At 34.8% G+C, this 21845-nt stretch overlaps 1 protein-coding gene across 2 annotated transcripts; it reads right to left on the bottom strand.

The window, feature by feature from the left end:
* Nucleotides 1–1136: 1136 nt before the first annotated feature.
* Nucleotides 1137–18365, bottom strand: LOC124173176. 2 transcript variants are annotated; one of them, XM_046552693.1, is made up of 6 exons: nucleotides 18191–18365; nucleotides 17913–17955; nucleotides 17662–17792; nucleotides 9313–9388; nucleotides 4057–5518; nucleotides 1137–3351 (listed from the first exon to the last, which is right to left on the bottom strand). In XM_046552693.1, the coding sequence occupies exons 5-6, from the start codon at nucleotides 5377–5379 to the stop codon at nucleotides 3346–3348; spliced, it is 1329 nt and encodes a 442-aa protein (XP_046408649.1). In that variant the 5' UTR covers nucleotides 5380–5518; nucleotides 9313–9388; nucleotides 17662–17792; nucleotides 17913–17955; nucleotides 18191–18365; the 3' UTR covers nucleotides 1137–3345. The 2 variants fall into 2 exon arrangements, with proteins under 2 accessions (XP_046408649.1, XP_046408648.1); XM_046552692.1 differs by lacking the exon at nucleotides 9313–9388.
* Nucleotides 18366–21845: the final 3480 nt, after the last annotated feature.

A 21845-nucleotide genomic window follows, 5' to 3' on the forward strand; every position in this document is an offset into this window, starting at 1 on the left:
AGCATTAGTTTTGATTAGTGATTAGATAACAAATGTTAAGGATGGAATGGGCTATGAAGCACAACACTAAAAAGCATTACGACAAATAGCAAGGGAACATCAGGAAGTCCCCCTGCACTTCGAGAGTGAAAATTATCATAATTGAACCTGATTTTCCATATGGTATATGTACTGATTTCAAACCAAAAGAAATAACTGAAACTTTAAGCCAGACTGATTCTATTTTATCTGAATGAAGCATGATATGCAATATTGAACAAAGCTTCACAATATTTTGATGCACAGATAAAAAAATTCCGTTTTATCATATCACATTCAATGAAATGCTATTTCACCAAATGTGCCTTGAATAGGTTAGTTTCATTCCTCAAAGAAAACGAAATGCATTGATTGCGATTCCTTGCCCACCATCAGTGTATCCATAATATACAAATTACTTGGTTTTAGAAATCCCAGTTTAGACGAATGGCCATGGTCATTTTAAACTTCATTAGAAAAAGGCCAGATTGGCACCCATGCGATTCTACTCCATGTGACGTCACAGGGACATAGTTTATACACGAGAAGACAGAGGTTTTTTATCTTCTGAGATTACCAATGCATACATGAGTCACAGAGCTCAGGGAAACATCTCAGAAAATTCATTTATACAAACTATCGAAGGTTGGAAAGTTTCCTTCGTTTGATAAGGTAGTAATAATCCTTATTTAAGCCAAGCGCTACCAGCTAGCAGGGTACTCACTACCTACTAGCAGCCTGCATCGTATCAGCACTCGAGCCTCGCCCCAAGGTCACCTCACACACCGACAGCTGGAACCAGAAATGTGCCACACAGACTTTTCCCATCATTCCTACTTAGCCGTCGCGTTTTCGCGCGCCTGAAAATTTTCACTTTTCATTTAATCGCAAAAAATAGATAACGTCACTCGAAAATCTAAGAGCGTGAATTGCGCACTCTAGAAGTAATAATCTTTCGATAAGGCAATAAAAAATAAAAGGAAACCACCCTATTGCTTTGCAACAGAATAAATTATGAACCACTCAGTATGAGTATATGAACCACTCAATAAAACTAGCCAATTGTACAAAAACAGGTATTCATCTACAACTGCATGATTATTGAAATAATAAATATATTGGTTATTTATTGTATCATATTAAAAAAGTACATATGGGCATGTTATAAAAATACAAATAATTGCAAAGACAATTTAACGCTAAAGATATGAAAACAGGAAATACCACAAGTGAGGCTATATGTATTGCCATTCAACTACAGAGATAAACCAACAGACAAGAACGGGAATAAGTCAGAGATTTATTCAGAGAATTATTATATTTAATTCAGAGAGTTTTTCTCATAAATATGAGTTCATTATCCTACATTGAAATTTACATGTAATAATCAGTAAGCAATTAACATGTTATATTTGTACCTCCAGACATGATCATAAAATCTTTTTTAAATCCATAAATAATAAGACTATTTCAGATGAGATAATGAAATAATTATATTCTATTCACACGTAATGGAACAAGTTACAAAATCTGGATGGCTAATCTGGCTGTACCAACTGACATATTGTAGCGAAGGCATAATTATTATCCCTCAGGAAATATGCTAAAAAATCAATTCCTGAGAGCACCAAGTAAATATTTCTTAGTATGATATTACCGACACATATTCTTTTAGAAAAAAAAACTATACATTATTAAAACCAAATTTCTGTTCCCCCCAGGTAGCAAAGAGACAACAGATATTGCTAATCAAACAATAAAATTATGGAAATGAATAAGTGACTATCAATAATGCCAAAAATAGAAAATGCTGTAAAATGGTGAAACAATAAATAATACAGAAATCCCAAATCCTCCTTGGATTAGGGTTCAGTCCAATGAAAGACTTGATGAATAAACAGCCATCAAAAACAATAGGCCCTGCAATTACAAGGAATCCCAAAGGATAATGGCATCACAAAGGCATGAAACAAAAATAGCTACATTTCATAAGAAGTGAAGAAGTAAAATGTTTTACCATTATATTTGCTTTACTCCTTGAAAACCAATTCTGCAATCAAGAGAGTTAGAAGACATTTGGTGTTGCTAAGAAATAAGGAAATGCATACTATTTCGAGTCAACAGAATATTATACAAGGAATATGTGAATGTTGAAAAAGTATGCGCGCATGAATGAATAAAGGCAAGGATCGTCTCTAACACCATTGAAAATTTGAGAACGACCAAATCGCATGAAAATGGAATAAGGTCACAAACATAAGAGAATGAATTTAAGAACTTTTTTAAATTACACAAGTACGACATTTCTCAAATGTCTTCAAATACGTAAAAAATTGAAACAAAAGAAATCTCATCTAAACCTTTCTTAAAGTATGACTGAAAAATGCTAAATTAAATTGTACATCACATTTAAATTATCCACCATATCATTGAAATAAATAATCTTTGACGGATAAGGTGCAGTACACAATATTACGCCCACATCAATATAGTTGCAAACTACAGGGAAATGCCTCTTAAGTGCATGGGTCAAACAAGGTAAGAGAAATGAACCAAAACTAACAAACCTTCACCCAAGGGCTAAACAAACAAGAGTATATACAGAAAAATATTATTGTAACAAATAGGGAAGAGCAGCATAAATTGCAAATAGATCTATGTGCACGACGGATTTTAGACAAATAAATAATCTTTGACGAATATAGTGCACTACACAATATTATGCCCACATCATTATAGTTGCAAAATACATGAAAATATCTCTCAAGTGCATGGGTCAAACAAGGCCAAAGCAATGAACCAAAACAAAACAGTGTTCACTATTGGGATACACAAACATGAGCACATCCGGCAAAATATAATTCTAATAATAAGAAAAGAGCAGCATGTACACGTGTTACAAATATATTTCTGGGCACAGTGGCTTTCAGCTAAATAAAATGTGGTATTACATTGCAGAGCCAAAATGGTACGTTCCGTCCATATACGTATAGCATACATGAGATGTAAATAAATTTTTTATCAAAAATACAAACGTCTCCACAGCATAACTAATAAAAGACTGATTAAATTATTTGTCCACAAAATTATAACAATATGCATCTAAAAATGTGATCACCAATCTAATGAAAAAGTGCCATGTAAAAAACATGAAATAAATAAATTGACTGAGTACAATCATAAGATATGCAAAATGATGGCACAAAATACAAGAGTGATTAAGTTAGCCCAACAAAAACAGAGGCTATATAAAATATAAGAATTTAAACAGAATGTTCCTCTTCAGGTCTGGCTCCATCGCAATCTCCAAAGTTTACCAGGCCAAATTCATCTCTGAAACGAAAAATATAAATTAATAGAATGAAAAATAATGCGATCACAAACAAAATATGATGTCAATATTAGTTTAATATTCACATTGAGATAAAATGTTACCTCCACTTACAAAAATGCAATGGCAGTAATTATAAGCAATAATTATTAAATATCTTCGAACAAACATATGTTCCAGAAGAATAATTTATGAGTGAAAAATGTTGCAAGACTTGCACTGTTGTTTGGAATTCACATATGAACCACTGAATTGATATATATCGATTTGAATATAGGCACTCTTCAATTTCCTTTCATTTTACTTCTTTAACTTCCATATTTATCCAGAGTATGATAGTTTTGAATAGTCACCTTCAAGTTATGACACATAAGAATATATCAGAGCTATAACACACGTTATCTTTTGAAAAGAAATCTACGTCTCAGAATAGAATGTTTGACTTCCAATGAATGATTGAGGATCCAATGTACAAGAAGCTTAATTTTACCTCTACATGCAAAACTTATCTCCAATGTGTAGCCCACTTTTGGGAAACTTTGGAAAATTAAATTACGAACAAATCTTTTATTATTCAAAACTGTTTTGATATTTAAATTTATGAATTAACGATTTATTTGCTAATAAAGCTTCGAATAATGATTTGAATGCTTTAATTAAGACCATAATGAAATGATAAATGCATGAGAAATAGGTATAAGACCCACCTTTGCCTTGGCTAGCAGTGTTCCCATCACATTGTTAGAATAGAGAGAGGAGTGGAGAGGTGCTTGCCACTGCAAAATAGCTCCTCCTCTTGTGGATCCATCATAAGTGATGATACCAGGGACAGCTGCAGCAAGCCAACATACCTTTGCCTTCAGTGTCTTCCCATTTAATGCATATTTGATACACCCATCTAATCCCTCTCCCCTCTTCCTCCTCTCCTCCACCTCCTCTATAGCCCTCATCCACTCACGCTCTTGTTCAACATCTCCCTTGCTATATGGCTTCCCCTCATTATCAAAAACTAATTTCAGAGATAATTGTGATAAGGCCCAAGCTAACATAGCACATACGTCTTTCTCCCTATTACCAGAACAATACTTTGCACCCAAATATACAGTCCCACTCTCAAAATCACAAATTGTATAAATTTTACTCCCATTCCCCTGTGTCCCATCCAATCGCACAACCTTCTCCTTCATCCTTCCAATGTTCCTAGATTCAAAGTCCACAATCACCTTCACCTGATCATCCCCACTCAAATATTTAATTATGCAAGCAGTGTATTCATCTTCATCATACAGTCTCTCAAACAATCTACGCATTCCATCAACTCCACTTCCATACACTATCAATGTCTTTCGCATCATGGCGTCCACACACTCCTGCCTAGCTACGGCCGGATCGGATGTAGGTTGACTTAAAGATGCCTCCCCACTAAATCCAAACTTGACTGACATCACATCCGCTGCTGTTGACGTCACGGCCTCTTCCAGGCAACGCAACAGTGTGTCACGGCCACACACCTGTGCCTTGAGTTCTTCCAAAGATGAGCTCAGCTGTCGCACAAGAGATTTCATCTCTCGCCTCAATGAGTTCACAGAGGACTTGAGAGACGCAATATCACATTCTGGGCTCGCCACGGGTGTCGCATGATCAGTGCTCCTACTCAAAGATGCCTCCAGACGACGCAAAATAACTTGGTCTCTCCTGTGAACCAACGTCACCAAATCCAGAACTTTTGAACGTTCTACATCATCAGGGAACTGCCGCACCATCTCCTCAGCCGAAGACAAAGCATTCTGTTGACTGTCATCCGTAATGTCTATGTCAGCCCCTCTTGCCAACAACTCCTGCACCCAATCAGCCTTACCAATTCCCACCCCAACGTGCAAGAGTGTTCTTTGCCGTGGATAACGAACATCTACATCTTCCAACATGTTCAGCAAGTCTTTATGCTGAAGCAATGAGCCAGTCATCAATCCAGCAATGAGACTCTCCTCAACAAATTGCTCAGCATTGCTGGTAGGAATGTTGCTCGACATGATTGGGGAAAAAAGAAATAATTTATTTGAGCGGGTGTTGGATTCAGCAGCCAACTTCTGTATGAAGCAGACGTGGTGACAATGGTCACGAAGGAGCAACACACGATCTCAGCATTGGTTTGAAAAGATTAAATATTGGCTGCAACATAAAAGAAGAAACATCAAATTATCATATTAAAATTTGTCTATAGTAGTGTGGGAACATAACAACAAGATTAAGCGCGACTCAAGAAAACATATCTCGGTTACTATGCAATGCAAATTGAAAAGGAAAATGATCTGGAATGGCATTTTTGAAATTCAATCACTCACAACCATCATTTTTATGAGAATATAACTATTCCGCTGGAGACCAAAATAGATATATCTATGCTAAAAATGTTGGGACAGTTTTCTACCAAGCAGGAGTACGATCATTTATTACGGAATCTGTAATAATGAGGGAAGTGAGGTTAGAATGAAATTAGAGATGATATGCACGAAAATCTAAGATGTGACATGATAAGATGGGAAAATAGGCAGCTGAAAAAAGAGGAAAACAGAAAGAAAGGAATTAGAACAATAGAAGAAATTTAATAGATGCAGGTGCTACATGGTAGAAGATTGAAATATTTTAATTGATGACGGTAACACTTTTCCTCAATATTTAATGTACAATTCTTGTACCAGATGATGACACTGTGAGCCAAAACGCATCATACACAGTGAAATGTTGTGGAAAAGTGTATTCCTTCCTAAAGTAAGATCGTAAGTAATCGTAAGTGTGCCTTTCCTCTTGTATTAAAATTGAAAAAAGTGTTCCTGATTAACTTCTTAATGGCGAATGCCAGCATAGGTGGAAATACATCATAAAATTATCAATAATTGCTTGGTTACTTTCTGGACGGCAATTCAAGTATAATATTACTTTTGTCAAATGAAACGCAGTCTTATTCTCCATGGTGCCATTCATTGAAAGCATGCTTGCACCAGGTTTTCCTCCTCATCACCTTATCTCCTATAAGAAATGCAAATTACCTTAGATCTCAACTGTCTTCCCCGTATACACCATCACTTATATTATGTTACTTTACTTAACCATGGGACTACCGAATCGACTGCATATCCTTTAAATATGTTGTAAAATGGACAATAGTTCCTTTTGAAAGATTCCATTTGACATATAGAATTGCGTGGCTAGGATGGTAGTGTTTTAAAACGGGCAATGAGCTTCGGGACGAAAGTAAAATTCGTTGGGAATCATTGGTGGCAACATCCTATGAAGAAGGTATGGTACATCGTGTCTAGAGGCACGACCAATTACTCAATCACGGAGCCGATTACGTCGAAAGGACACCACATGTGTGCTCAATGTTTGGCAATGGAATTATTTTTATTCAATCACTTCGTCTTTTGATCATGACGCATCGGAGGTTGAGAAAAACCGCCCATGTACATAATGGAATTTTACAAGCTGTGCAATTCTCACTGTTTACAGTACTTTTGTTACAAGATTTTATTTTAACCTAGATTTTTAAAGGCAGAATGGCTTCAAAATCCATTTCTGTGCATATTTGGGATTTTGAAAATATTAGAAGGCAGGCCCCCCGGCTAAAAAGATAAGAGGTAAGATCTTGAGCCCCAGCCGAGGGCCCCAATCACTCCACACCACCCCTGCTTATCTTCCTTACATACTCCTCCCATCCACTTCTTATCTCCCTCTGATATCCTATTAATCTGATATGGAAATTTCTCATTGCCAGTGCCTTGGTGTACATGAATTAAAACAAAAATGGATCATACCACTAACATCGTTGGAAATTTCAGTTACCTGGTTATCATGGCATAAATTATAATTCAAATTGTTCACGCTCGTGGCCCTGCTAACATACATGATCTCGTCCAGTTCCTTCAGTAAAAAGGAAGTCTATACAGATGTTAGAGGTGACTTCATACTGTATATATTATATTGGAGCAAAACTTTACCATCTTTCACTCATTACACGTTGAATATTTTTACTAGAAAATTAGATAGAAAAGAACAATTCTGTCTCCAGTTAAAGAGTAAAATTTCTTTAGTTTCATAATGCTCAGACAACGTGAGTAAAGTCCAGATTTTGGGGAGGGGTACAGGTGCACATTCTCACCAGATTCTTTAAAAATAGACAAGAATTATAATATGGTTATCATTGCGTTTGTTTTGGTTTGATTATGAATCATAAAATATCATATTTAAAACATTCCTATTGAAATAAAGAGAATATTTTGTACTTTAATTCTGTTTGTTGCTCATAATCCCAAATACGAGAAGACACTGGCGTTCACAGGTAGGATATTAATTTAACTATGAATTTAATGAATACATAGCAAGCACTATCTCCCCATAGACATTCTCCTATCTCCTACAAATTAAACTCAAATGTCTGTGGAAGCATCCTTTATGCACAAAAGGCCACAAAAAATTATTAAAAAGGACATGTACTATAAGGAAAAATTTAAAGTGCTTATTACAACCATCAAATCATGCCAAAAATTATAATCTGAAGAAGAGAAGGATATAAAAAAAACATTGGAATGGATGAATGTTTTATAACAGTCGTTAGCCATAATTAGTAAATATATTACAAGTACGTAGAGTACCCACTTTTTACTTTACTAAGATATTGAGTTTATTTAAGAAGAGGCATGCAGGAGTAGGTGTGAGAAATGTAGTCCCAAGTTTCTTGTTTTACTTTGTGGAACCACGACATTCGAAATGAAGTTTATTCAAATTATATTCGACCAAAACCATTAATATTCAACGCACCATCTCCTCAATCACATCATACAGCTATCCCGCCCTTGTCCATTCCACCATTTTGACTTCGCTCTTGACCGCTCCAAAAAGAAATTCTAGTAACGAAAGTATCACATGTGGACAAGTGCTCTGGAGTACTCCCGTTGAGAGCCCAGTGTAGCATTCATTGAACCACTCCCAATGGTAATGGAGATGTATAAATAGTCTTATCCCCTTTCAGAATTATACTCCTATCACCTCACCATGAAGAGTAGCTCACTGAAGATCCTATCTTTAACTTTCAAACTGAGCATAATTTTCTCAGGGTATTTAGGATTATGATAACTGCATACAATGAAATAAGCCTTCAGATGTCATGCTTGCAAGACTTTTCCATGTTCAGCCACACTTTGAAATTGATGCTAATCCATTTTTCAGATTTAATTATTTCAGTTGGTACTGTTTCGTTTTGGTTGATGGGAAAATTTTGTTTTTCTGCTTCTCTGAAGAAATGAAACAGTAAAATTGGGAATTATGCCTTTTCAGGACGTACTTTATCTTTATTTTATTTTTCTAACTTACTTTCTCTGGCAATATTTGCAGAATAATTAAATACATTTTATGCACAAATTATCAGTGAGACAGCATCTTCAACATTTTCTCCATCTTTACGGTAACATATGGCCTTAATAAAACATTTAAAGTAACACCCACTGTTTTAAAAATGATATGCTAGATATTCTCGATAGTAAGATGAGAGTATATTATAGATTTTAACAGCATACCATACAAAAGCCAAAAATAATCAGATCATAAGAACTGACTAATGCTAACCTCTGATTGAGGCCGTTAAAAAGTTATTTTGTTCATATCATTTTGCGATAGCACTACGACTCGTGGAATAGAAATTGATGGATTACATTTGAAATAAATTCTGGAACAATGTTCTGCAACTGCGGAGTAAGTGAGGCACACTGTGGTGAAAAACTTTTTTTATGGATACGACAAAAGAAATACTTGCTCTCCATTCTTAACGTACATGACGTTTAAACTCTGTTGGCCGATTGTATAAGACGAAATGTTTCACTTGAAAGGCATGCTCATTTAAAGTAAGGCAATCATGCAGTAATGGATAATTCAAAGAAAAGCATGGAATAAATGTATTCGAAACTACTTACCCAATAGATTAGGCAATCTGATTGGAATCAGTATTCGCTCCTTGGCTATCCTATTCTCAACACAGAGAAGACAATCCTGAAATGTAAAATAAATTAAGTTTGTTACTGACATGGGAAAATTTTTATACACGCATGAAGCAAACCTTTCTCTAATGCCTTTTTTAACTCACAGAAATCTCAATCCAAGATGAAGCAATAACACTTCTCAAATAGCAGGAGTTTAAGAAAATAATGGTGGATCAATTCATCAGATGCAATTCGCACGATAATGGCTCGTCCTGTGGCTTAAAAAGAGGGCTTTACACGCATAGAGAACGGGCTTATCTAATCATTAGGGCCTTATAAAAAATGGAAGTATAGGGATTGCCAATTTACGATAATTCCAGTCATCGCTCTGGCAAAAATAATTGTGATACTCTCAATTGCACATAATGGATAAGGACAGATATAACATTTTACTATTTTTCTTCCGATTGGTTGTGATTTTTGGTGTGATTATGGAGACATGGGATAACCAAATGAAGATGAAGGCAATGGATTCCAAGCTGAACACACTGACTTGCCTGTACCCCCACGGGCAATCCAAAATCTTGAAATAAGAATACGAAAGCTTGTAATTTGATAACGAGGTGAAGGTAATGGATTCTAAACTGAACACACTGGCTAGCCTCTACCCCCACGGGCAATCCAGATACGAAAGCTTGTAGGCATTGTGCACACAAGCCAACAGTTAACCAAACTACTGTTCAAGAACTGCAAATGCTTCTTCATCAGAACAATTTTAAATCCAAACGTAAGCAAATAATATTAAATAATCACATTCAACAGAGATAACCCATAAACAGCACTAACCAAAAAAATTAAAGGTAAGTACATATTTGTTGATATAATTATTTATAATATCATGATTATATAATCCATACCACGGTTGGGAGAAGAATGTCACTTTAGCCGGCAGATTTTTGCAAGACAAACGAAGAATAGATTTTTCAATACACAGCTTGATAAATGAAGGTGATGTGAGGTTTACCAGGTCCTCTAGTAAATATGTAATAAAAAAAGTTAATTTTTAAGACTTTTATGTCCTTATTACTCCAAAATAGGAAGAAAGCGATAATTATTTACATTTTTTACGAGTATTCACAATTAAAAAAATGCAGCAGTCCCTTAGACCGCATGCCAAAATTGCGAACGCCTGTATAAATCAAAACATCCTCTGAAATAAAAGTAAAAAATGATCAGCAGGGCTATTCAGTAACTGTTTATGCAGTTGCGAAGACAAAAGATTCCGTGACGGGATCGCAAAAATCACATTGTTGCTGTTCACAAAGCCATTTTGAACATTTCGCTGCGTAAGTTTCGTGCTTCAGTTTACGCGACAAGAGTTGTCACCGAAAACACCTTCTGGTTAGTGGGTTAATTTCCTGAATATTTTTGTGCAAACCTCTGTGAATGTTGACCACCTTATGGCCTCAGGAGGTTAACGACTTAACAAATTGGGTACTAAGTGTACCACGCAACTCACTTGGTCACCCTTTGGTTGGCGACATTAGTTTCCTTGATATATCAAATCATGCCTTTATGACCTTTGACTCCTAATATGACCTACGGAGGTCAAAAAATCAACAATACTGATAAATGAACTGCAAAACTGTTGTAAGAACCCTTAAAAACCCATGGTTCGACGCGCTGGTTGTCTCGATGGCTCGACGTTTACCTCGAAGACCCTTGACCCCCACTGTGACCTCCTAAGGTCAAAAAATCAACAATACTGATAAATGAACTGCAAAAATGACTTAAGCACCTTTTAAAACCTGTGGTTTGTCAGGTTGGTTGTCACGATGGCCTGACACTTACCTCTATGACCTTTGACCTCAGTATTAGCCTTGGAGGTCAAATACTGGATAAGACAAGCATTTGGACAATATGAATGACATAGGAACCCTTTAAAACTCATGGATCGACACCTTTGATGGTATGCTATTTTCACCCTTATGTCCTTGACTGAGACCTTACTGGGTCAACAGTTGAATTTTCATGAACAAAAGTGTTATTTTCGGTTTCCTCATGTCCGAAAACCTAAGAATTAACATCCTGATCAATGAAATTCAGACTTTTTTCTATCTAGATTTTTTTAACATTGAAAATTTTGGTTTGGGCCCACATTGTGATGTCAAAGATCAAAATTCTAAAATTTTGATTGCATTCAACAAAACTTAGGACCTTTCCCCATGAGTAAGCCAATTTTCACGAATATTACTGCAGTGGAAGTTACTAAAAAATGGAAGGAGGTAAAAAATGACACACGATCATTGGGACAGTCCGTACAATAACATAAATCTTGGAAGCAAGATGTATACATCAAAATTCCTGCGAAAAATTTTGAGGGCGTTGGAAGCCATTTATAAGGAGAAGATCAGAAATAAAATGATCTCAAATGAGCTGAAAAGAAAGACAGCTTATTTGCTGATTTATCAACACGTGAAAGTGCTACGAAGAAAAGAAAAGAAATAAGTGGTAGATGCATCGTATGTCCGCCAAATAAAGACATTAAAATAAGAATAAAGACATTGCCAGCCTCGGTGCCGGCGGGATAAAGTCCTCGCCTGCCAAACCGAAGGTCTCGGGCACCATACAGAACATGGATGTTTGTGGTTGTTAAATGTTATCAACCCTGATGTAAAGGCCGACAGAGCTGTTTTTGGTGGTGTGTAAAATAAATAAATAAGTAAAACAAAATTGTTCTGTTGCTCGTGCAATAATTGGATGTGCATGAGCAATATGATTTGTATTTCCAAGGACTGTAAGAAAAATTCTAAGGATCCGTGACGAGGAAAATAAAGTGTAAAAATATCAATATGTGTTTATCTTCATTAGGAACCTAGACTACGAAACTTTGATAAGTTACGGAAATATGAGTCAGCATGCAGTAGAAAAGGACTACCGTGCTAATGCCACGATAACATTATTCACAGTGCATATTGAAGATTCTGAGGATGTAATTTTTGTAGGAGACAGATGAGGATTATGCTATAAATTTTTGGGGGACCACCACCCCCAAGTATAGTCTCAGGATAATCCAAGTATTATCAGGTACGTATTAGAAGTGTGAACAAAAATTTCTCAGATGGAACACCGAGTCACAATGGTCATTGTTTCAGACATGTCAACACTATAATCGAGCATCATTTTTCTGGGCAACTGTGAGTCACCTCTGCCGTGAGGATGACACTCTCCCTTCACATTAAAACAGCAAGTAAAAATTGATTTAAATCATAATATTTACTTTCAGATGATTAAATGATAAACTAAAAGTTAAATTTTTCCCTTCCATCACATTCCTTCAATATAAAATCTAATTCCATTTGTACATCTTTATTGCATTGCATTTGGGCACTGCTAATAACCATAATTAAATTGTTTACTCTTTTTTGCCATGACTTATTGTAGATTCAATGATGCTATACTTAAAAATACATACATACAATCTTAGCAATTTTTTCAAATAAAATGCTGTCTAACACATTTTTTTAAATGTTCTATGTGGTGTCAGGAGCACCCCACTTGAGTAATCTCGATCGGGAATCTCGCGTGAGTAACGCCAGGTTATTAACGTTATAATGAGCTAAAACTAAAACCAGACGGAACTGCCTGTGATAACTCAAAGAATATAGAATTCAAGATAATTGTTTCATTCAATTCAAACATCAAATTTGCGGGTTATATTTGCAAATATTAATCAATTCATGTATTTTGTTGAATGCTGAACATTTTTCACTGCTCTATCGAGAATTGTAAAGGTTCCTTCATGACATTTAATATTATTCATTAAGAACTTTAATGTTCCATGAATTTTTGATCTCTAATTGAATTGCTTTTTCGTAAATTTTGCACGTAATACTTTGATACTGTCACTAAGCATTATACTTTGCCCTTCGTGGCAAGTGATTCATCAAATACAAGATTTAGTTACTTTTTCTATTGCTATAATCTGTTGAGCCCACAAATACAAACATTTTTCTAAATTTTTCATTCTCGATGATATGAACTTGAAACTATTAAGGCCGGGCTACATGGTACATTGACATGAACAAGTTAATATCTGCTTGCCTGAATGATTTCACAGGGCTTACCATGAAAAAAGAATCAATCACACTGAAGAAATTTCCACACAAAATTTTGCAAAATTTTTTAGGCAACATTCTGTGTCCAAAATATGACAAATATATCTGAAATCATTGAATTTGATGAGCTTTTTCAAGCACAGTGGGCATATATTGGCAGGTTAGCCACTTCCAAAGGCAACCTACGAAAGGAATTAAAACATATGCATGAGATTTCAGACTTGTCGTGGAAAGCATGCCCATAGAATGGAATAAAACAATATCTAAGGAAATCAATAAAATGTTACCCCACACTTGCTTTTAAGTTGACAAAATCTTATAAGTCATCCTCTACAGTTACCTGGCTTGCTGCAATTGAAAAGAAAATGTTGTAACAATAATCATTTTTCTTCACACAAAGTCGGCACAGGGGTACCCTCGGAATGGGGAATTCTACTGAAACTGAATGATTATGCGATAAAAAAATATTCTTCGTGCAGCAAATTAAAGTTAAAGCAGTTCTTCTCTAAGTTGAATATTATTCGTAAAATTTCACTTTGAAAATTTTACATTAATCTTGCCCTCAAAATGACCCAGTGCCATGTTGGCTGAGCGTGACATCTGAGGCCAGTAAACAATAAGTATAAGTGGTGCCAGTAGACTATTTGTTCCAGTTTTAGTAAAACCTACGCATCCATCTACGTAGTTAATTTTTATATATCTTAATTCCATCATCAGTCATGTGAAATATTTATCCTTAATAATTGACAGGTTTAAAGAGTATGCAAACTGGAAGATGCAGCACCATCTTAACAAATAGCACTTATTACTTTCTCATCCTCCTCATCCACGGCAATTTCCACAGTATAAGCTTATTGTTGTCACTTAATGTTCTGGTGTCTCCTAGGCCCCAACAGTGAAAAGGCTCAAAGTTATTAACACTTGAACCTAACAAACTGCCGAAACACGGTATGTCTCTCTTATAGACCTTAGGGATGCTAAGTAAAATGGCGTAAAATATGATCCGTTGTATTTCTCCAAAACATTAACATCACATATTCCAATATTGCACCACGTACACATTAAAAAAAATGAGTAAATGACAGTAGTTAAATGAGACACAAACCAAGCTTTAGATTACTAGGGAATGAGATTATTGATTTAATTTATGTTACATTTCAATTTCGCGGCTTCTCAACTCATAGAAATCTTCATTACTGGAGAAGATATAAGTGGCCATGAATTAATCGACCATCAGAATGTTCCCAGGATGCGTCTTTATGAAGTCGGAGTCAACCAGTGCGCAATACAAGCACCGTAAAAACTTTTGAACGATTCACATATGTTTTCACACACCCTTCACATTATGAATCAGTATCGTCGTAGATGTTTGTTATCGTCGCAACTGTTTTGTTACTGCCATGGAGCGAGTCTGCTTAATCGCTGATGTCAAAGGGCGTTTTTGTAGCATGAAAGAATTTGGTAATTGTTGGGAACTTAGAAGCTCTCTAGCAACAAGAATACTGAGAATCATGAATTATTTATATTGCATATATATATTTTATACGCAAAAATATAATTTGCATACAATAATAACTTTAACTAACTTAATCTCAACTTGAAAAAAATTAGCTTTTTAATTTAAGGAGAGCACCCTATTCCTTTGTAAAGACTACGGGAAATTCTCAATGGTAATACAGGTGTTTTTCACTGCAATAACTCATTCAACCTGTGAACCAGTTCACTCCACAAACAAATCATCCAAAAAATACTCAGTGTTTTACAAATTTCTAATATATTTCGTTCATTTCTATGACGTCCGCCAACGCAAAAACTTGAGAATAACTAAGTAAACGGGCGTAAAAAGTTCACATTAACATATGACCTCAAAAATAAATCGAATTTCAACAAAAAAGACAGCAAATATTTTACACAAACTCCACGCTCATTGATGCCCTAGCTCATAACTGACCAGGCTAGCAAGGTTTAGTTTAGATACCAGACTTCATTAGTGCATTACACCACTAGAGGTTTACGTATGCATCAGGCTTACAATCGAAAAATGAAGTATTTCCAACGATAAGTGATATATTATTGAGGTGCGTTGCATTATTTTAAACATGGATATTTAACATGAACTTTTTTCATTCCACATTAATGAAATTTTTGACTATTTTTCATATTTAAAAACCATAGATGAGATGTGACCAAGTGGAAGCCATGAAGTATCTCTGGGACTCAGTGATTGCTACATGAACTATCACAAATTGTTCCTTCAACAAAGTCATTTGCCACTAATACTTATAACTGCCCACGAAGACAGTCATTAAAATCAAACTGCAATATATCGCAAAATATACTAGAAAAGAAGACTTTCCCGTTCAAGTAGTTCATTGCAATCTGTACACCAATAATTATTTTTTCATCTACTCCAAATTAAATAAACAAAATTGATATGTAAAAAAACCACATCCCATCAGTAAATTAGCTTAAAAATGGGCGCAAATATGATTCTAGATATAACCTAAACTTTGAGTGAAACACATTTAAAAACAATATTCCATGAACTCAAAATTAATTAAACAAAATTGATCAATAAAATAAAACACATCCCATTCTCTAATCCATGAGTCTGATTACAAAAAAACTTATATGCACAAATAATTAGTGTTTCCATAAAGAAGACAAAAAAATATATCATGAGAATCAAAATCATCACCTCATATTTTTAAGACCTGTTTAAACCACACATAAACATATACAAGTTATTGATTGAATGCATGAACGACTTTAACGGACCAGAATGGAATGTGTACATATGCGTTGACCATATCAGAACAGGTTCTATTTTCTATTCATGTATTCACACAAGTTCTGTGGTTACACAATGCATTTTTGTTTACATTCATGGGGTCATATAGTTAGATAATAACTAGAATAGGTATATGAATGGAGTTTGAACACCTTTAATCAAGAACGGTAAGGCAACCATCTCTACTGATTTAATTATATGTATACCACACTTTTATTTTTGACAGCAACAATATTATGTACACAAAACATTATTAAACAAAAAATTATTCAAATGAAAATTTTTATACGCGAGCACATAATTTTTTTATAAACATCTAACATATATAATTTTAGCAAATAATAAAGTTATCAAATCAATCAATTACGAATCAAATATAAGAATGCATTCGTATATAATATTGTCACATAGTAAAGAACAAGTACACTAAATAGCCAGGTGTATCAACTCACTTTTCTCGACTTATTTTAAAATATTCAAATCGATTTGTTGAAATGCCTCTTTGGATATTTTTTCAGCTGAACTATTCTGTTGTAAAACCAAAGAGGAGGTGAGAAGCAAAAGAAATACATCGAAAATATATTCCACAAAATAATTCACGTTCATTGATACATATGTGTTTTCAGTTGGTCATTGGTAAATTCAAATTATTCACTTTTATGACTGATTTTCTGACTTTTTATGACTGTAATCACTTAGTTATACCACAAGAAAAAGCGACTTCGGCCGTCACAATTGAGGTACCAACTGCGTGTTAATTAATACCTCGTCAGGATTCGGAAACACTAAGCGGGAAATTGGACATTTTTCACTGCTCCGACGATCATTGGCGAGGTCCTTTCATAACATTCAATATTGTTAACGAACGAATGTAATGATACATTGAGTTTTAATCTCTAATAAGAAGTGCTTTTCAGTTAATTTTTCATGTAATAAATTGATGCAATCACTAAGCATTAAGGCCTGTTTACACGATGCATTAACAGGTATGAGTTAATGTACATTTTCGTGAATTATTTTTGTGGACCAGAACGGTACATATACGAATGCATGAACCAAATTAGAACAAGTTCTATTTTCTGTGCATGCATTCGAACAAGTTGGGTGGTTACACGGTGTATTTCGGCATTCATACATTTAGACATTAACCCGTACGTGTTAATGTACCGTATAATCAAATACTTTGCCCGTCATGGCAAGTGAGTCATCAAATACACGATTAATTACATTTTCAAGTTATTGCTATAATCTGTTGAAACCACAAATACAAAAATTTAGCAAAAATTTTACTGTAGCCCACATGAACTTTGAACTATTAAGGCCGGGCTACACGGTAAGTTAACACGAACAAGTTAATATCTGGTTACGTGAATGATTTCACATTATTTTAAAGTTACACGAGGCTTCCAATGAAATAAAATAAGATGCACTCACCCTGAGGTAATTTCTACACGAGAGTTTTCTCAGTTCTCCGTCCGATTTATGACAAATATTTATGAAATCATTGAATTCGATGAGCTTTTTCAAGCACAGTGGGCGGCAGGCAGGTCATCTCCAACAGGAACCTACGAAATGAATGAAAACATATGCGCAAGAGATTTCAGTCTTGCTGTGGAAAACATGCTCATATACAACGGAATAAAACAATAACTAAGGAGATCAATAAAATGTAAACCCTCACTTACTTGTAAGTCAACAAATTCGCCTTAGGCATCCTTTCCAGTTATCCTGCAATTGAAAAGAATATGTTGCAACAATGATCATTTTTCTTCATGCAAAGTCTGCACGGAGTACCCTCAGAATTCGTTTCTGAAGACTCAGGTAAATTCCCAGCGGTAATACTTATATTTTTACAGCAATAACTCAATCTATCTGAAAAACCAGTTCACTCCTCAAAAATCATCCACACAGCACTCAGTGATTTACAAATTTCTAATACATTACGTTCATTTCCATGACTTACGATAACGCAAAAAAACTTGAGAATAATCCAGGAGAATGGCTTATAAAGCTCACATTGACAAGGACCTCAAAAATAAATCGCATTTCAACAGAAAAGACATCAAATATTTTCCACGAACTCCATGCTCATTGACGCCTTGCTATTAACTGACCATGATAGCAAGGATTAGCTTACATACCGGATTTCATTTGCGTATTGCACCGCTAGAGAATTGCGTATGCAGCAGGCCTAAAATCAAAAAATGAAATATTTCCAACAATAAGTGATATATTATGCTAGTTTATTACATTATTTGAATAAAAATGATTTTTTAAAACTTTTTTAACTCTACATTTAAGAATTTTGAACTCTTTCTCATATTTAAAGACTGTAGATGTAATCTGACCTGGCGGACGCCGAGGTTGGGCTTAAATTTTGTTTCCGGCCAGGTGATTGAATAACCTTTAACCAAATATTTTTACACTACAATTAATCGAAAATGTGATGAATTTTAAATGAAATGGTCCTTTATTTTTTGAAATGGAAAGAAAATACTCTTCAAACACGGATGTTTGGCCTGCTCTATAGGTGTGCTACTGGCGGATAAAATGGCAACTAGAAAACATCGGTTCTATACAGAGGTTGATTGTATAGTCATTTAATAACAAGTGATCGTTGTGGATTAAACTTGTCGTGGATGCTTGTCCAAAGAATTCACAATTGTGTCATAAATTGTTGAAAATTTTCTCAATCCAAGCTATTGAGTCGTGATATATCTTTCCGTCGATTCATCAATTGTTGGATTTCGTGTTCCTTTCGTTTAGCATTCTAAAGTATTATATTTTCACTCATCATCTTAGTCAATGTAGTTTCCTTGCTGGAATTTGTGATCTTTGTCAATGCTGAGTAGATGATTTCTTTGACGATAAACCTGATTTAAAAAGTGAATAATATTTTGAATCGAAAACATGAGTCGCACCATCGGGATTTTCACGGAATCTTCAGATGGGAATCCAGAAATAGACCTTTGCAGACTTTGTAGGGAGAAGCATGATCGGTTTTACAGCATATTCACTTCGAATGTAGCGTACAATATAACTGTGAAGGATGCCCTACATGATTTAGTTGGCTTACAAGTAAGTGGTACATTAAATGTTATCGATTTTATTTAAAATGGTGCTTACTTCATTTCATGTTTTGATTCCAAACTCTATTGATGTGTAATTTGTTTATTAAAATCTCAGATTACTGTGGGAGATGGCCTGCCCACTACCATGTGTCCACTGTGTTTGAAGAAACTTACGGAATTCAGTGTTTTCAAAAAGATTTGTTTAGAATCAGACGCAGTTCTTAGAAAAAGTTGCTTCAGGGTGAGTACTTATCGTAATTTCTTATTTGAAGACTGGTGTAGTATAAGTATTGCAGAGTTAAAGGTGAAACTCTTTGGTTTATGTAGACAAAAGTAGGAATCAAGTATGATATATTTTGCGAAACGTTTTACGGAAAAGTGTAACAAGTCCAATTTCCCGTAAATTTGGTTTTTCCCTATCCGTCAATCGTTGGCAAGGTCCTATTAATGTTGCAGTTGGTGTAACAAATGCGACGATTGAAGACATTTTGTCTTCTGGTAAAATTAAGTGTGTGCTAAACTACTAGGAAAGTATGGCATTCAAATTCAATATTTATGAACTCAAAAAGGCAATCTACCCACTGTGCTATACCACGCTACCTTTTTAAGTATTTGATTAGGTAATCGGAGCATGTAAAAGTGAACAAAAAATCCCTGACGAATTGCTGCTAAAGATTGAAGTGTCAGAGACCCAGAAATTGGTTTGTCTATGCGTTGTCAAATAAAGTCACGGTTGCACGTAAATATATTACCTTTCTTTAGCTCGGGGCCTCTTCCTTACCTTTAACTATGATCTCATGAGGCTATGGCTATGTATAACTAAAAATATCTTTGCGAAGTTTCGGAAATGGATTGTTTATTTTCAAGTCATCTTGTATGAATAGATAGTGGTTACAATGAAGGCAATATTGGCAAAGTATTAGAAATTAAGTTAAGTGCGGAAAGATTAACACAGAAAATATTTTCATCAAAAATGTAAAATTATAGAGCAAATTAGGAATTTTGATGTGGTACATATATTTTCAGTATTTGTTGAGTTTGTTTTTATTAACTATTTTCCAATATTGGAATATAATTTTTATAATTGCATCAACTTTGATTATTTAAATCACAGCATATTTGGCTAGAACCATTTCTGTTAGTGCCCTTTAAAAATTATTTACATTTTTACATATAAAAAGAGTATATTATGTAATCTTTTAGATAAACTATTTTATTTCTAAAGTACATTATAAAATTTGAAAGTTTTCTACAAATTTTGTGGTTAGCAAGTTTAAATATGACCTTAGCATAAGTTCAAAGGTTACCTGTGTTAGGGGATACATTTTTTTAGGTACTGAGATATTTATCCTTCATAACAGTCTTCAAAATCTTTGCAAAGGATATGGCATGCAGAAGCTAAGTCAGGAGTTACACCAGGCCAAATTCTCCTACTCCATCATGGCCGACATTTCTATTTTGACGAGTTGCCCAGGTGCCCTGTTGATGATGGACAACTCGTTCATCGAAACTTCAGCTGATTGTAAGATAGAGTTGGAGAACCTAACCCAGTGGAATTCCCATGTAAATTCTAACGATTCTATACACAGGGAAAACCTGTGACAATTCTTTTTATGGTATGCATGCCTGGCCAGGTTATTGCGTTCTTAATTTTTTTGGGGGTTATTGGCATAAATAAGGGCTCTAAATTAATGCTCAGAGTAGCTTAATTCTAACTATCTATTTTGAGGTATACTCTTTTGAAACTTTTTTTATTTGTTTTGATAACATTTTGTATACTAATTGCGTGATATTTGGAATAGGATTCTGTTTTAATTTGTGAATCAATTTTGTACAATGAGTTTGGAGTGTGTTGACAGAAATATTGTCTTATTGTTAGTGCATAAGGAATAATGAATGTTTTTTGCTGATTTTTTTTAGAATACATTTGAGTTCATGCAGGTAATTGTGGTGATAAACTGTTTCACCTAACTATAGAAGTAAAGATTTGGTTCGTGATGTGTTTTTATTTTGTATTTTAATGGTTTATATGATTAATAATTTATAATTGTGGTTAATTAATAAGGCTCTGCCCACCCTATTATGGAAATGTAGCTATTAGAATATCTTATGGGTGAGGTGCAAAAGGAAGGATGTTGTCCATTTCTAGCTGCAGTTTTTCCCCATCATTGTGGCAGAGCTTGAACACGGGAATGGTTTAGGTGTTCATCTTTTGAGGTTATGCATGAATGAAGCCATTTTTCAATGTATTCATATGAGTGCAACTGCTGATTTGCCGGACCATGTATTATTGAATGCAACAAATAATTATCAGATGATTCAATGTCTGGGGAATTTGGTGGGTGCATTCAGCCTTTGCACTGTGCTTCCAGCTAGGTTTTAATGTTCAATTTTCTAGGCTTGTAATGTGAGGTTGAGCATTTCATGCTGTGGAATTACTGTTGAATCATTGCAAACACAATTTCCTTGCTTGACACTAAATTCCCAATGCATGCAATCCCTTGGAAATGGCTTGGTGGGCAACTCCAAATACAAAGCAGACTCTTG

This window comes from Ischnura elegans (assembly GCF_921293095.1).
Source record: "Ischnura elegans chromosome 13 unlocalized genomic scaffold, ioIscEleg1.1 SUPER_13_unloc_4, whole genome shotgun sequence".
In the NCBI taxonomy this organism is placed as follows: domain Eukaryota; kingdom Metazoa; phylum Arthropoda; class Insecta; order Odonata; family Coenagrionidae; genus Ischnura; species Ischnura elegans.

Bases quoted from the DNA above. Each gene is read 5' to 3' on its own strand.
- LOC124173176 (XM_046552692.1), bottom strand. From the start codon at position 5,379: ATGTCGAGCAACATTCCTACCAGCAATGCTGAGCAATTTGTTGAGGAG.